Source organism: Sinocyclocheilus anshuiensis, unplaced genomic scaffold (assembly GCF_001515605.1).
Source record: "Sinocyclocheilus anshuiensis isolate Anshui unplaced genomic scaffold, SAMN03320099.WGS_v1.1 scaffold115, whole genome shotgun sequence".
NCBI classification, from domain to species: Eukaryota; Metazoa; Chordata; class Actinopteri; order Cypriniformes; family Cyprinidae; genus Sinocyclocheilus; species Sinocyclocheilus anshuiensis.
In genome coordinates this window covers 1895901-1910396 of record NW_015548219.1, presented here as the reverse complement: position 1 = coordinate 1910396, position 14496 = coordinate 1895901, and the positions used below count along the sequence as shown (strand labels likewise).

General features: G+C 39.2%; 1 protein-coding gene and 1 long non-coding RNA gene across 2 annotated transcripts in view; one reads left to right on the top strand and one right to left on the bottom strand.

Moving 5' to 3' along the window:
- Positions 1-6184: 6184 nt before the first annotated feature.
- On the bottom strand, positions 6185-6900 carry LOC107654157 (uncharacterized). The gene is made up of 3 exons (XR_001630312.1): positions 6759-6900; positions 6628-6680; positions 6185-6559 (listed from the first exon to the last, which is right to left on the bottom strand). It is a non-coding gene; the product is annotated as an uncharacterized LOC107654157 (long non-coding RNA).
- Positions 6901-8602: 1702 nt separating this feature from the next.
- The window catches only part of LOC107654095 (uncharacterized), a 9076-nt gene continuing 3182 nt past the window's right edge, over positions 8603-14496 (top strand). Inside the window, exons 1-7 of the mRNA XM_016441022.1 lie at positions 8603-8823; positions 9580-9644; positions 9814-9937; positions 10056-10146; positions 13729-13741; positions 13864-13987; positions 14107-14158. Of these exons, the coding sequence (XP_016296508.1) occupies positions 8753-8823; positions 9580-9644; positions 9814-9937; positions 10056-10146; positions 13729-13741; positions 13864-13987; positions 14107-14158 (540 nt within the window). The 5' untranslated portion in view covers positions 8603-8752. The remainder of the gene's footprint in view (positions 8824-9579; positions 9645-9813; positions 9938-10055; positions 10147-13728; positions 13742-13863; positions 13988-14106; positions 14159-14496) is intronic.

The following is a 14496-nucleotide window of genomic DNA, read 5'->3' as shown; positions in this document are numbered from 1 at the left end:
CCAAATGTAATAATAATAATAATAATAATAATAATAATGCTGTAGAAAGCGGAGTCTTCCTATATAAGAAGCGGGTGAATGTAACAGCACCAGGTATGCAAAAGAGCCCACAAGATCCACAAGATTCACTGCAAATAGTAACACAGCAATAGTGACACACACGAAAATGGCCACCCTAATATCCGTCAAAAGAAAAGAGAACATCACATTAAAAATAAACCACAAATTGAATATCCATATTCACAACAAAAGAAAACAATCAACTTTTGTAAAAGAATTCACAAAGTAAGAGAAAACAAAATTACAAATCACTCAAAACCAAATCAAAAACAAACAAACACAAACAAACAAGCCCAACTAGACATTAGACATGGACGTAATTAAACTCCCAAAAGCAGCAGCGTGGCTCGAACAATGCAGAATAGGCTGTATTAAGTATTAATTACCACTTCCGCTCAACCTATTCCAAAACACACACAGCACAATTACAACTACAATAAAACATCCGAGGTTATTTAGCTATTAGAGCGATTTACCTACCCGTTAATACGATGGTGTAATGCTCATGACAACAGATCTAAGGATCATACAACATGTGCTACGTTACACTGTGAGGCCACAATCAATGGGAGCCACGAAGGCACACCACACTGAAACACAAAAACTCATTAAGCTGAACACAATTTCCCCCAGCTTCCCAAACGTCATTAACTTACCTGAGAGCCAACAACGCACCGCACCCAGTAGATCTCAGCAGCCTAACACACTAAAGAGGTACAGATCGCACAAATCACACTCCAACCAGACAGCTAAGCTAAATGGCTAAAAACACCTACCTTGGTAGAAAGCGGAGTCTTCCTATATAAGAAGCGGGTGAATGTAACAGCACCAGGTATGCCAAAGAGAAAAATCACACCCACAAGATTCACTGCAAATAGTAACACAGCAATAGTGACACACACGAAAATGGCCACCCCGAGTGAAATAATATCCGTGGTGCTGTCAAAACCCGACCCGCTCCCGGAAGCACTCCACTCCTACAAACAAAAGAAAAAGAAAACATCACATTAAAAATAAACCACAAATTGAAGGTCCATATTCACAACAAACGAAACGAAAGAAAACAAAATCAACTTTTGAAAGAGGAGTCACGAAGGAAGAAAAAAACAAAATTACAAATTACTCAAAACAAAATACCAAACAGAAAACAAACAAATAAACGAACAAACATCAAGCCCACTTGAATACTAGACATGGACGTAATTAAACTCCCAAAAGCAGCAGCGTGGCTCGAACAATGCAGAATAGGAAACGAGCTGTATTAATTACCACTTCCGCTCAACCTATTCCAAAACACACACACAGCACAATTACAACTACAATAAAACATCCGAGGTTATTTAGCTATTAGAGCGATTTACCTACCCGTTAATACGATGGTGTAATGCTCATGACAACAGATCTAAGGATCATACAACAACAACCTCTTTAAAGGCTCCTCTTTAAAAGGTGACAGCGACAACAGCTGGTGTTACGACCTGGTCTACGTTACACTGTGAGGCCACAATCAATGGGAGCCACGAAGGCACACCACACTGAAACACAAAAACTCATTAAGCTGAACACACAATTTCCCCCCGCAGGAGCTGCCGATAGTTCTGGAGCAACAGAACAAACCCCCCTATTCTGCCCTGACCCAACCTGAAGGACTTCTGGGGCGACCATGCAAAAATCCAGTTCCTCTGAGTCCCCTGATGAAAACCGATGCCTAGTTGGGGGACCATAGCAACAAACAACAACTGAGGGGGCTCGCTGTATTCGAGTCCTCATCAGAGAACGATGAACATGCTTAATCCTACCCAGATCATCCACAGGGGCGACAACGTACACAGACCCTCCATCTTTTGGTGCCCGCACAACCCGATACACCACTGAGCTCCACAGGTCCTGAAGTTTGTGACGACCTCTCCCACTATGATCCCGGAGATAAATCAGTTGACCCTCCCTCAGTGGTGCATCATGCACATGCTGGTCATACTGTTTCTTGCGGCGTTCGGCAGCAACTCTTAGGCGCTCCCGTGCCCCCTCAAACGCCACCTGCATTCTTGTCTGATGTTCTACAATCCACTCATGAATTCCCCCTTCCCCAGGCTCCGGGACCCTACCCAACAAGAAATCCACAGGGAGCCTTGGCTCCTGGCCAAACATCAGAAAATATGGGGACTCACCCGTAGCCTGGTGATGAGTGGTGTTATAGCAGAACAAAACCTGTGGGAGGCAAGATGCCCAATCTCTTTTCCTGGAGACAGGTAGAGTGCGCAAAAGATTATGGAGGGTTCTATTGAATCGCTCACACGGACCGTTGCCGGCCGGATGATAGGGCATAGCACGGAATTTTTTTATCCCATAAAAGGTACAAAGTTGTTTCATAAGGGCCGACTCGAAATTCTGACCTTGGTCAGAGTGAATACGACCAGGAACCCCAAATTTAAAAAACCACTCTGTAACCAAAACTTGTACTACAGTCTCAGCCCGTTGATACTTAGTTGGAACAGCCAGTGTGTACTTACTGAACACATCTGTTAAAACCAGAACATTCTCGTGTCCAGAACAAGAAGGCTCCAGCATCGTAAAATCAATTGCCAAGATCTCATTTGGCTTAGAAGCCAAGACATGGCCCATAAAACCCCGAGCAGGTGGTTGGAGATCTTTAGCCAATTGACATCGCTCGCATTCCCGACACCACTGTGCTACCTCTGCTGCCATCCCTGGCCAATAACACCGCTAACGTATCAATTCGGTAGTACGTTCAACGCCCTGGTGTCCATGCAGCTGAGTCAATACATCCTGCTTTAGAGCTGTCGGCAAGATTACCTGCAGAACTTCCTCACCTCCATCAGGGCGTGACACACGGCGATAAAGGAGCCCATCCTTCTTCAGGAGGCGGTCCCATTGCCGGACAAGTGTCAAAACAGACTTGGGGAGCTGTTTACGCTCCTCAAAACTAGGGAATAATCCCTGCTCCCAAAACGCTAAAACCCCTTGGATGTCAGGATCCTCCTTCTGCAGCAAACTCAGATCTTCACTAGAAGAACAAGGCAAGGCTGTAATTACGGCTTGATCAGCCTGTACCACAGATCCTACCTCCGCTGCCTGCCTTACCGATACTGGGATAACAGTGCCTGCTAAGAACCGTTCTGGTGTCTCCTGACAAAACTGATTTTGTCTAGAGAGAGCATCAGCATTCTGATTACTCCTCCCCGGACGATATCGAATATCGAAGTCAAGAGGCCAACTGCGCAGCCCAGCGTTGTTCTGTGGCCCCCAGTTTAGCAGATGTCAGGTAGCTAAGGGGATTGTTGTCTGTGAAAACAATGCACTTCTGCCCCAACAAATACTCCCTAAACTTTTCAGTCATGGCCCACTTGAGCGCCACTAACTCCAATTTCATGGAGCTATAATTGGTCATGTTGCGCTCAGTGGGCCTAAGACTGTGGCTGGCGTAAGCAATAGGGCACACCTTATCTCCTTGTTCCTGTGAGAGGACTGCCCCAAGCCCACTATGGCTAGCATCCACCTCCAGGATAAAGGGGAGGGAGAAATCTGCATATGCTAACACCGGTGCGGTGGACAACCTACCCTTCAATCCCTCAAAGCTCTCCTGACACTGCTCGGTCCAGGCCTTCAAAAGCCTCTGATTGTCCCGTTTTCTCGGTCCGGCACACTCTGCCACCAGCTTATGCAGGGGGTCAGCCAATTTGGCAAACCCCTCCACAAAGCGGCGATAATAGCTCGCAAAACCCAGAAACGAACGCAACTCTGCCACCTTAGACAGACGTCGCCATTCAGCCACAGCCTCAATCTTTGCCGGGTCGGTGGACACCCCCTCGGCCGATATAACATGACCCAAATACTTCACATCCCTTTTGAAAAATGCACACTTACTTAACTTTACCTTAAGTCCTTCCCGTTCTAAACGACTTAAGACTACCTCCAAGCGTTCCAAATGTTGAGCCACAGATGCAGAAAATATCACCACATCATCCAGATATAAAAGTAAAGATTGGCACTGTTGGTCCCTGAACAACCTCTGCATTAACCTTTGAAAGGTACCTGGGGCGTTACACAGGTCGACGGGCATACGGTTCAACTCAAAGAGTCCAAAAGGTGTACAAAAGGCGGTCTTAAAACGATCTTCTTCTGCCACTGGAACCTGATTATACCCGCTGGCCAGATCAAGGGTCGAAAACCAACAAGCACCACTCAAGGAGTCTAAGGACTCATCAATCCGGGGTAAAGGGAAGGCGTCTTTCCTAGTTATAGCATTAAGCTGACGGTAGTCCACACACATGCGCAGACTACCATCTTTCTTTTTAACCAACACGATTGGTGAGGCATATGGGCTACAACTTTCCCGGATGATCTCAGCCTCCAATAACTGGTTTATGTGGGCCTTTATTACTTCATACTCCGATGGGGGTATTCGCCGGAAACGCTGCCGAATCGGAGTATCGTCTACCAAGGGGATATCATGGGAAATCAAGTTAGTACATCCCAAGTCTCCTTCCCAGGTAGAGAACACACTGAAATTTATACAGTAGAGTCCTTACTTGACTCTGCTCAACTTCCGATAAACTTGACAGGTCCACTGCCTCGACCTGCTCCTGGGGTGGTGGGTCCCACCTCCGCATTCTGAGCACTAACAACAGCCACAACAGGCTGAACTTCAGTAACACCTGTGGGTAAACTTACCACAAACACTGCTTAATGTACCAATCATGGAACGAGAATAGAGCCTGACAGCAGTCATGCCAACATTAACCACCGGGATATAGGCAATTCCTTGATTTACCTGAACTACGGCTGGAAAAGCCAGCAATCCAGCAGGCAACCCGGACTCCGGGGGCTCAAAAAGTACGGCTCCAGTAGAATATTCAGTTGAGCAGGTAGCCGGAACCAACTTAAGCATGCCTCCCGGAATGCGACACGGCCTATGGCCACGAACCCGAACCGTACCCATACGATCTGTGCTAGTTACATGGTTAATGTCACAAAATTGTAGTGCCTGAAATACAAAACGCGGAGCTTTTGACACGTCTGGCAAATCGAACAGTATAGGGCCATGCTGACCAAAGAGCTCCTGGTAGCATCGTTTCAAAACATTCTTCCGGGAAAAGAAAGCTTCCTGCAGAGCTACATGTGACAATGAACATCCATACAACTCACGCAGTGCTTTAATAACTTTCTCAGGATCTCCACGCACCTCATCTAACCTATATCGTATCTCTTCTCGCGCCTCTCCTTCCAAATTATAAAAGAGAAAGAAGGCCTGATCTGCAGGGGATAAATAACGAGCACGCATACATGCTCTAGCTTCTTCAACCCATTCATTTATACCCACCCCAGATTTTCCACTAAACTTTGGACACCTCCGATCTCTCAGCACGAATACAAACCTATCAGTTACTGGGACACTAGTACGAGTCGATGGTGGGATTAACGATACCTCCACCGTCGCAGGAGTACTAGGCCCATCAACACTAACATCTCGTGAAGCCCTTTCCTGACGCAACTTCTCATTGTGAGTGCAATACTGATTTCTGAAATTAAGGTCATGATGAAAATGTGTGTTCACCTGTTCATGGAGGCCCAGGAGTTGGCTGTAACGTACTCGACAATGCAAGACACCATTCACATGGATATTGTAAGCCTGCAGAGGGAAAAACAGTTATACATTATAAAAATAAACTCTGAATAGTTTGGAGTAAGATTTATTTATTTTATTATTATTAGTTTTCTTTTTTTTTTTTTTAAATACAAAAAATAACCATTAAAAGGAGCCAAATCGAAAAACTGCAGTCTCCAAGGCACACGCTGCTGCTTTAGACCTAAAGAAAAAAAAAAAAAACAGAGAAAGAGAGGTAAGATACACACAAAATCTTACAAAATACAGAATTTCACGCCGCTGAATATTCTGTGGATAATCCTGCCGACTGCGCCACTTAAAAGAAAAAGAAAACATCACATTAAAAATAAACCACAAATTGAAGGTCCATATTCACAACAAACGAAACGAAAGAAAACAAAATCAACTTTTGAAAGAGGAGTCACGAAGGAAGAAAAAAAACAAAATGATAAATTACTCAATACAAAATGCCAAACAGAAAACAAACAAATAAACGAACAAACATCAAGCCCACTTGAATACTAGACATGGACGTAATTAAACTCCCAAAAGCAGCAGCGTGGCTCGAACAATGCAGAATAGGAAACGAGCTGTATTAATTACCACTTCCGCTCAACCTATTCCAAAACACACACACACACAGCACAATTACAACTACAATAAAACATCCGAGGTTATTTAGCTATTAGAGCGATTTACCTACCCGTTAATACGATGGTGTAATGCTCATGACAACAGATCTAAGGATCATACAACAACAACCTCTTTAAAGGCTCCTCTTTAAAAGGTGACAGCGACAACAGCTGGTGCTACGACCTGGGCTACGTTACACTGTGAGGCCACAATCAATGGGAGCCATGAAGGCACACCACACTGAAACACAAAAACTCATATTAAGCTGAACACAATTTCCCCCAGCTTCCCAAACGTCATTAACTTACCTGAGAGCCAACAACGCACCGCACCCAGTATATCTCAGCAGCCTAACAACACACTAAAGAGGTACAGATCGCACAAATCACTAAATAACACTCCAACCAGACAGCTAAGCTAAATGGCTAAAAACACCTACCTTGGAAGGCCACAACAGGAAGGAAGGGGCGGGCTTTCGACCATGACACACAGCAAGAGGCAGAACCAACCAACTTATATACCCTAACCGGGCGATCGCTCATTGGCCACATAATTAATAATGGTGACGTTTTAGCAACATCACTACATTCGTAAATAGGATTTTTAAGGATTATAATTTATTTGCAACAATTAATGAAGCCTTCAGCCTCGACTCGACTTAAAGACTTAAGACTTGACTTCGGACTCCAGCTTAAGACTTCAGACTTGACTCAGACTTCAGATGAAAGACTTGTAGATGTGTCTGATAGATACCAATACTTGTAATTTTCTTGGGGGAAAAATTGCTTTAACAAACAGATTCATGATTTTTTTCTGATTTGTGATACTTCAGCTACTATCAGTTATTTTGAAGTGTCACGAACAATGTAATCTTTCAGTTCATCAAACATTTCATTTTTTGACTGCTAAGTCAATCTGAATGACTCTGAATGAATTAAATTTGTACTTTGTAATTTGTACTCTTTCTCCTCGATTGCAGGGAGAGAGGTCTGTGGCCAGAGACTGCAGGGCGAGCAGTCTATTAATAAACAGTCTATTATAAGGGTCAAATGTTCAACTATTGTATAAATGATTTATGTGTTTGGGTTCAGTTATTTACTAACATATAAATGATGAAATTATCCTCATGTAGTAACATTTTTATCTTCTACTGCATACATTTTGAAAGCATTTTGAAACGTTTAATTTAAATGTATTATATTTTTTATTTAAAAGTCAATATTAAAGGACACTTTGATAATGGGTAATGCAAAAAATCTAATAAATAAATCTTTAAAAAATACACATGTATGCTGAGCTACAAGGCCTGCAATACTAACATGTGAGGTCTTGGGACTTAAGAAAACATGCACACAACAGAAAGTAAGTGTGCACGATTGTCCCAGGTTTGAAAAATGTCAAAAGCTCAGCACCCACTAAATCCACACCATCTCTAATACTACTACTTCAGAGCATCACAGTCCACAGTCACATCTAAACCTCTACTGTAAAAAAAAATGGACTGGTATGATTTCAGTTAGACTAGAATGTTTACATGTTATTTTAAAAAGACAAATTACTATTTTAGTCAGACTCAAAATAACATTTAACTGTGAATGGAAACCCTTAAGTATCACAATGTTTTTGTCTTAGTTCACTAACTGCAAATGAAAAGCTGCCCTTTTCCCCTCATTACATTTGCATATTTTAATTCTGTGAATCAGTTTAAGTTATGCTGAATTATTCTAACTTCTCTATTAGACCAACAAGTGTCACTAGAAACTAAGAGGTGGTTTTGTTTTCTTAGAGCAGGGGTTCTCAGTCTTCTTTCCAGTGGTCCAACATCTTAAGTTTAGTGTTTTAATTAAACACAACTGAATCAGTTAATCAAGGTCTTTGGGTTTACTTGTGAGGAAAGGGACTGTGTTAAGCACCTGATATTTGGTGACAGTGCAATTCAAATTTTATTATAAAATCTTTTGCTTTTGTTCGTTTAATGCTGAGCTTGACAGGCCTGAAAAGAGGAAGCTGTGTGTCTTCCTGAAACAAATTTTCAGTGAATCAGAAAGAAAAGTACTCGGAACATTTTCACATGAGTGACAATGCAGAAAAAAGGAGGAACTAAAAACTACTTTCATGCAATGTTGATACTCAGAAATGGGTCTATCGGAATGTCTTTATGAGGAATACGTCTAAACACATCAGCTCTGAGATCTTCAAGCTCTACAGAACTTCTACTGATTCTTTCTGTCATTGTGAAGAAACATCTTGAAGAATGAGAAGCCTGATGTCTGTGCTGTTCCTGGTGCACAGGCTTGAAGGGTTTTATTTGTGTTTCAGTTGTGAAATGCTGACTGTGTAGTGACTTTTGTATGGACAATACAAAGGTTAGTTTATTTTGGCATGATCATATAGGATGAAAATAAATAAGTGATTTATGCACCAGCTTTGTACATGAGAGGAGCTGTGACAGAGTGGACGCAATTCTCCTGTTTCTTCATTTTCTCCTGTTATTACGCTTACAGGTGAACTCCATAAAATAAAATTGAAACCATTTAAAATAGAATGATACTTTGACTATTGTAATAGATCGTGAATATAAACAGTGGCATTGGTGAGGTTGTCAATGATCTGTTATGTATGCAATACAGAAAAAAGTGCAGCCTTGTGCAATTTTTGGTATCAAAACACCGCAACAGTTTGCATCAGGAAGTACTGTCTGTCAGAGTACACTATTATAACATGGCTTTCAACATCTTGATGAAAAATGACTTGTCATTCTGATGGCACTGATACATTCATTGATATAAATACTACTAACATAAACATAAATTTACTTTTGAGAGATGAACTAAGGATTTTGAGCAATTTGGGAACCCATTGTGTGATGCTGTTTGTATGAATTGTCTTGAGAAATGCACTTGCTGGTTTGCAAATGTTAAGGATGAATTGAGAAATGTACTAAAGCGACTGAGAAAAACTGTAATATGTGAAATATAGTTGAATTGAATACTGAACACTTGTTAATACCAAATCTGTTAAGCATTCAAATATAAACTAAAAAAGGCAATGGGAATGTAATGAAATGTAGAGGCAATAGAATTTGATTATTTTTGATACTGATGATTCGAAATGAGACTGATTGGGGTAAAAAGGGACACTGAAATAAACTAAATGAAAATGTTAAGTACTATTTTATTCATGCTTTTGTAACTGTGTAACAGAAAGCTTGAAGCTCTAAAGAACTTCCTTTTGATTCATTGCGTCATTGTTCATTGAAGAATGAGAAGCCTGATGTGTTTGCTGTTCCTGATGCTTTTCTGCTCTGTGCAGATGACTTCAAGCGGTGAGTGCTCTTTTTCAATTTCGTTTTTGAATGAAGAAAAAATGTATTGTTTTCAGATTATCTATGGGAGTTTTCATCTGGTTTCATTTGCTGCATTTGGTGATTTAAATGCTGTGATTAGTGTGACATGATGTAAATGAAAACTTTTGTCTTATTCTCCACATTTCAGCTTTCATTAGTCTTGATGAGGCACACTCAAAGTGTTGTGGAGAGCTCACTGATGTGAAGATTCCTATGAAACAAGTAACTTCTTACTACTGGACCAGCAGACACTGTGCCAGACGCGCTATTGTGTGAGTATCATCAACATTATCTCATTTACAAACTGTAAAGTCAATCTGAATGAGATACTCCATAAACATTTTTAAAAAACTTTTGATCTATATTTTATTTTTGTCTCTTTCCCATCAGGTTTCAGACAAAAGCAGGGAAAGAGTTCTGTGTTGATCCAGAGAGCACCTGGGTGAACGGCCATGTTGATAAAGTGGACAAAAGAACAACAGTCTAAAAGAAGCTACACTGTTTCTATTTGAACTGTGCATTTCATATTGTATATTCAAACTTTGTGTTATTTCCAATGTGCATATACAGTATAAAGAATTTTATTTTTACAGAATAATTTATGTGATTGGGTTCAGTTGTTTTAATAAAATATATATCAGTAATAAAATTATCAAAATATAGTAATGTTTTTATTCTCTATTCCATACAGGTATATTAAATATTATTAAAGTGTGTGTGTGTGTGTGTGTGTGTGTTATTATGAAGAAACAAAGCATTTGTTTTACATATCTCAGACTATCATGAATTTTCTAAATATGACTAAAAACAAATCCATTTTAGCAGCACATTTGCCTTCTCATGTAAACACTTGTTTACAGTATAGCTTTTGATATAGTTTTGATAAATGTCTTTCATGGTACTGTCCTGCAGTCATATACTGGCATCTAATGGTGGACGTTTTCAGTCTGATAGACATAGATTTGATACATTTTATGACAAAGATAAAAGATGAAACTATGCTGGAATACATTAGATATTATGCAAAGTTTTCCCAAAGTATTACAGATGATAAAACCATGCAAAAAATTCTTGTCCATTGTTAGATTACAAAGATTACAAGATTACAATTTGCAATGGACGGTTTGCATTATAATTGTATCCAAAGAAAAAAGAAAATGTACAGAAAGTTTCTGAGAAACCTGTGTTATCTTGTGAGTTTCTAAAAGGACCTTGTAGATCTCTGCATGGATCTTGAGAAATTTCCAGAGACTCCCCTCCACTTCTAATTGTCTTGAGAAATGCACTTGCTGGTTTGTAAATGTCAAGGATGATATGAGAAATGTATCAAAGCAACTGAGAAAAAACTGTAATATGTGAAATACAGTTGAATTTAATAATATTGAAATATTAATTTCAATATTTTGTTAATACCAGATCTGTTAAGCATTTAAATATTAACTAAAAAAGGCAATGTTAATGTAATCAAGTGTAGAAGCAATAGAATGTGAATATTTTTGACAAATAAATGAAATGAAAATGTTAAGTATACTATTTTATTCATGCTTTTGTAACTGTGTAGCCTGAGCTGTTTCTGGTGCTCTTCTACGGTGGCCGAGAGAGCTCCACGTGCTGCAACTTCAGAAAACACATGCAAATGGAAAAAGCACCAGCAAATCAAGAAAACATCTTCATCTCACAACGCAAACAAATAAAGAAACGCACTGCAAATGCTCACAACACAACCAAATATGTATTTGCAGCGCGTTTCTTTGTTTGGTTGTGTTGTGAGTATTTGCATTGCGTTTCTTTATTTGGTTGTGTTGTGAGCATTTGCAGCGCGTGTGTTGTCAAATTGATGAAGTTGTTTTCTTAATTTGCAGGTGTTTTTTTCTATTTGCAGCGCGTTGAGCTCTCTCGGCCACCGTACTCTTCTGCTCTGTGCAGATGACCTCAAGTGGTGAGGGTTCTTTTTGTAAAATAAGACTTTCATTATTGAATCATTTTCAGATTATTTAAGTAAGTCTCAGTTTTACTTGTTGCAATTTAGTGTTGCACTTGGTGATTTGAAAATATAGATAGATACCAATATTCTCAAAAACTTTTGTCTTCTTTTTTTGTGCATGATCACACAGATTCATGATATTTTTCTGATTTGGGCTATTTCAGCTTTAGTACTTGATGTGGCACAATCAAAGTGCTGTGGAGAGATCACTAATGTGAAAATTCATCTTCAGGTTTAAGACAATTGCAGGGAGAGAGTTTTGTGTAGATCCAGAGGAGTGAGCAGATATGTTGCTGAAGTGGACAGCAGAACAACAGTCTAATAGGACAATTAACCCCTGCACATATGTATGTGATATTTTTAATGAAATTATTTATGTGTTTGAGTTCAGTTATTACATAAAATGTAAATAATAAAATTACATTGATGTAGTAAAATTTGTTATCTTCTACTGCATACATTTTGGGCCTGCGATACTCGCACTTGGCCTCTTGAGAACTTGTGCACGTAACCGGAACTACATGTACAAGACTTTCCCAAGTCTGAAAAATGCCAAAAGCTCAATACCTATAACATTTTATAGTGAATGGAAACCCTTAAGTAGATCACAACATTTTTTTCTTAGTGTCATTAACTAACTGTAAATGAAAAGCTGCCCTTTTCCTGTTATAACATTTGCATATTTTAATTCTGTGAATCCTGACTTCAAGCATGGCGGTCTGACCTGCAGGCTGATATAACTGAGGAAGAGTGGCAAATAGCATTTTTAAAAGCCCAAACTCAGACAATGAGCACCCATTTGAGACTGCTTCAGTATAAATGGCTGCGTAGACAATATATCACTCCAGTTAAGTTATATCACTTCAACCTGAATATTCCTGAGAAATGCTAAAAATGTAAACAAGAGAAGGGAACTCTATTCCATTATATGTGGGAATGCACTGAAGTTAATGGTTTTGGGGTTAAATATTAAATATTATAAGTCAAATCATTGGTAAAGTAATTCCTCTTGATCCCAGGTTGTGTATATTACATTTTTGTCCTCTGAATTTTAAAATCACCAAACATGAAAGATTGTTGTTAATTGTCTGGTTGCTGGAAGCTAAACGTGTAATTGCATGTTCTTGGGGAAAAAAACAAAGTCCTGGTGTGTCTCAATGGATAAAAGGGGATGACCTCATGCCTTGCCTTAGAAAATATGACCTATTTTTTGGAAAACAAGCCATGTATTTTGGTCCATCAGGAAAGTGTTCTATGACATTCTAGAGAGTCTAGATGGTGACTCTTTTGTGGAATTGATCCAAATTGAGAGTATATCGATAAGTATGTTATTGCTGTATTTTTTTTAAGGGTATCGAGTTAATTAAACTGTTGTCTTAAACTGTATGACAATGTTTGAACATAAAAATGGTTGTTAAAAAAAATCTGTTTAACTGGTGGCTGAATTATTCTAACTTCTCTGTTAGACCAACAAGTGTCACTAGAAACAAGTGGTTTGTTTTCTTAGAGCAGGGGTTCTCGGTCCTGTTTCTGGTGGTCCAACATCTTAAGTTATTGCTTTAATCAAACACACCTGAACCAGTTAATCAAGGTCTTTGGGTTTATACGTGAGTAAGGGGTAAAGGTTTAGCACCTGATATTTGGTGACAGCACAATCCAGATTTGATCACAAAATCTTCAGACTTAGTTAATTTAACGTTGAACTTGACAGGCCCGGAAAAGCAGAAGTTGTGTGTTGTTTTGCTGAAGCACATTTTCAGTGAATCTGAAAGAAAATTATTTGCCACATTTTCAGATGAGCAACAAAGCAGAAAAAGGATGAGGAAAAGGAAGAGGTAAAAACAACTCTCATTCTACAATGTTGATACTCAGAAATGGATTTGCATGAATGTCTTTATGAGGAATATGTCTCTGACCATGTATATAAGAAGGTGCTCAGACATTATTCTGGACACATCAGCTGTGAGATCCTCAAGCTCTACAGAACTTCTACAGATTCTTTGTCATTGTGAAGAAACATCTTGAAGAATGAGAAGCCTGATGTGTTTGCTGTTCCTGGTGATCTTCTGCTCTGAGCAGACGACTTCAAACGGTGAGTGCTCTTTTCCATTTTTGGAATGAAGACAAAATGTATTGAATTTGTTGCAACTGATGATTTCAAATGTGGCAACATGATCAAATTGAAAACTTTTGTCTTATTTCTTCATATTTCAGCTACCATTGCACTTGATGAGGCACATTCAACGTGCTGTGGAGAGCTCTCTAAGGTGAAGATTCCTGTGAAACTGGTGGTGTCTTTCTACTGGACCAGCAGCAACTGTGCCAGACGCGCTATTGTGTGAGTATCATCAACATGATCTCATTTTCAAACTGTAAATTCAATCTGTGAAGAACTTAATTAAAAAAAACAAAAAAAAAACTTTGACCTAAATCTTATTTTTGTCTCTTTCCCATCAGGTTTCAGACAAAAGCAGGCAAAGAGTTCTGTGTTGATCCAGAGAGCACCTGGGTGAACGGCCATGTTGATAAAGTGGACAAAAGAACAACAGTCTAAAAGAAGCTACACTGTTTCTATTTGAACTGTGCATTTCATATTATATATTCAAAGCTTGTGCTGTTTCCAATTTGTAAATAAAATATTTTATTGACAGAATAATTTATGTGATTGGGTTCAGTTTTTTAATAAAATATATGATCAATGATGATCATAATGGTGGTAACGTTTTTATCCTCTCTTTCATACAGGTATATTACATTTTATTAAAATGTATGTCTCATGAAACAAAGCATTTGTTTTAAATATCTCAGTCAGACTATCATGAATTGTATAAAAATGACTAAAACCAA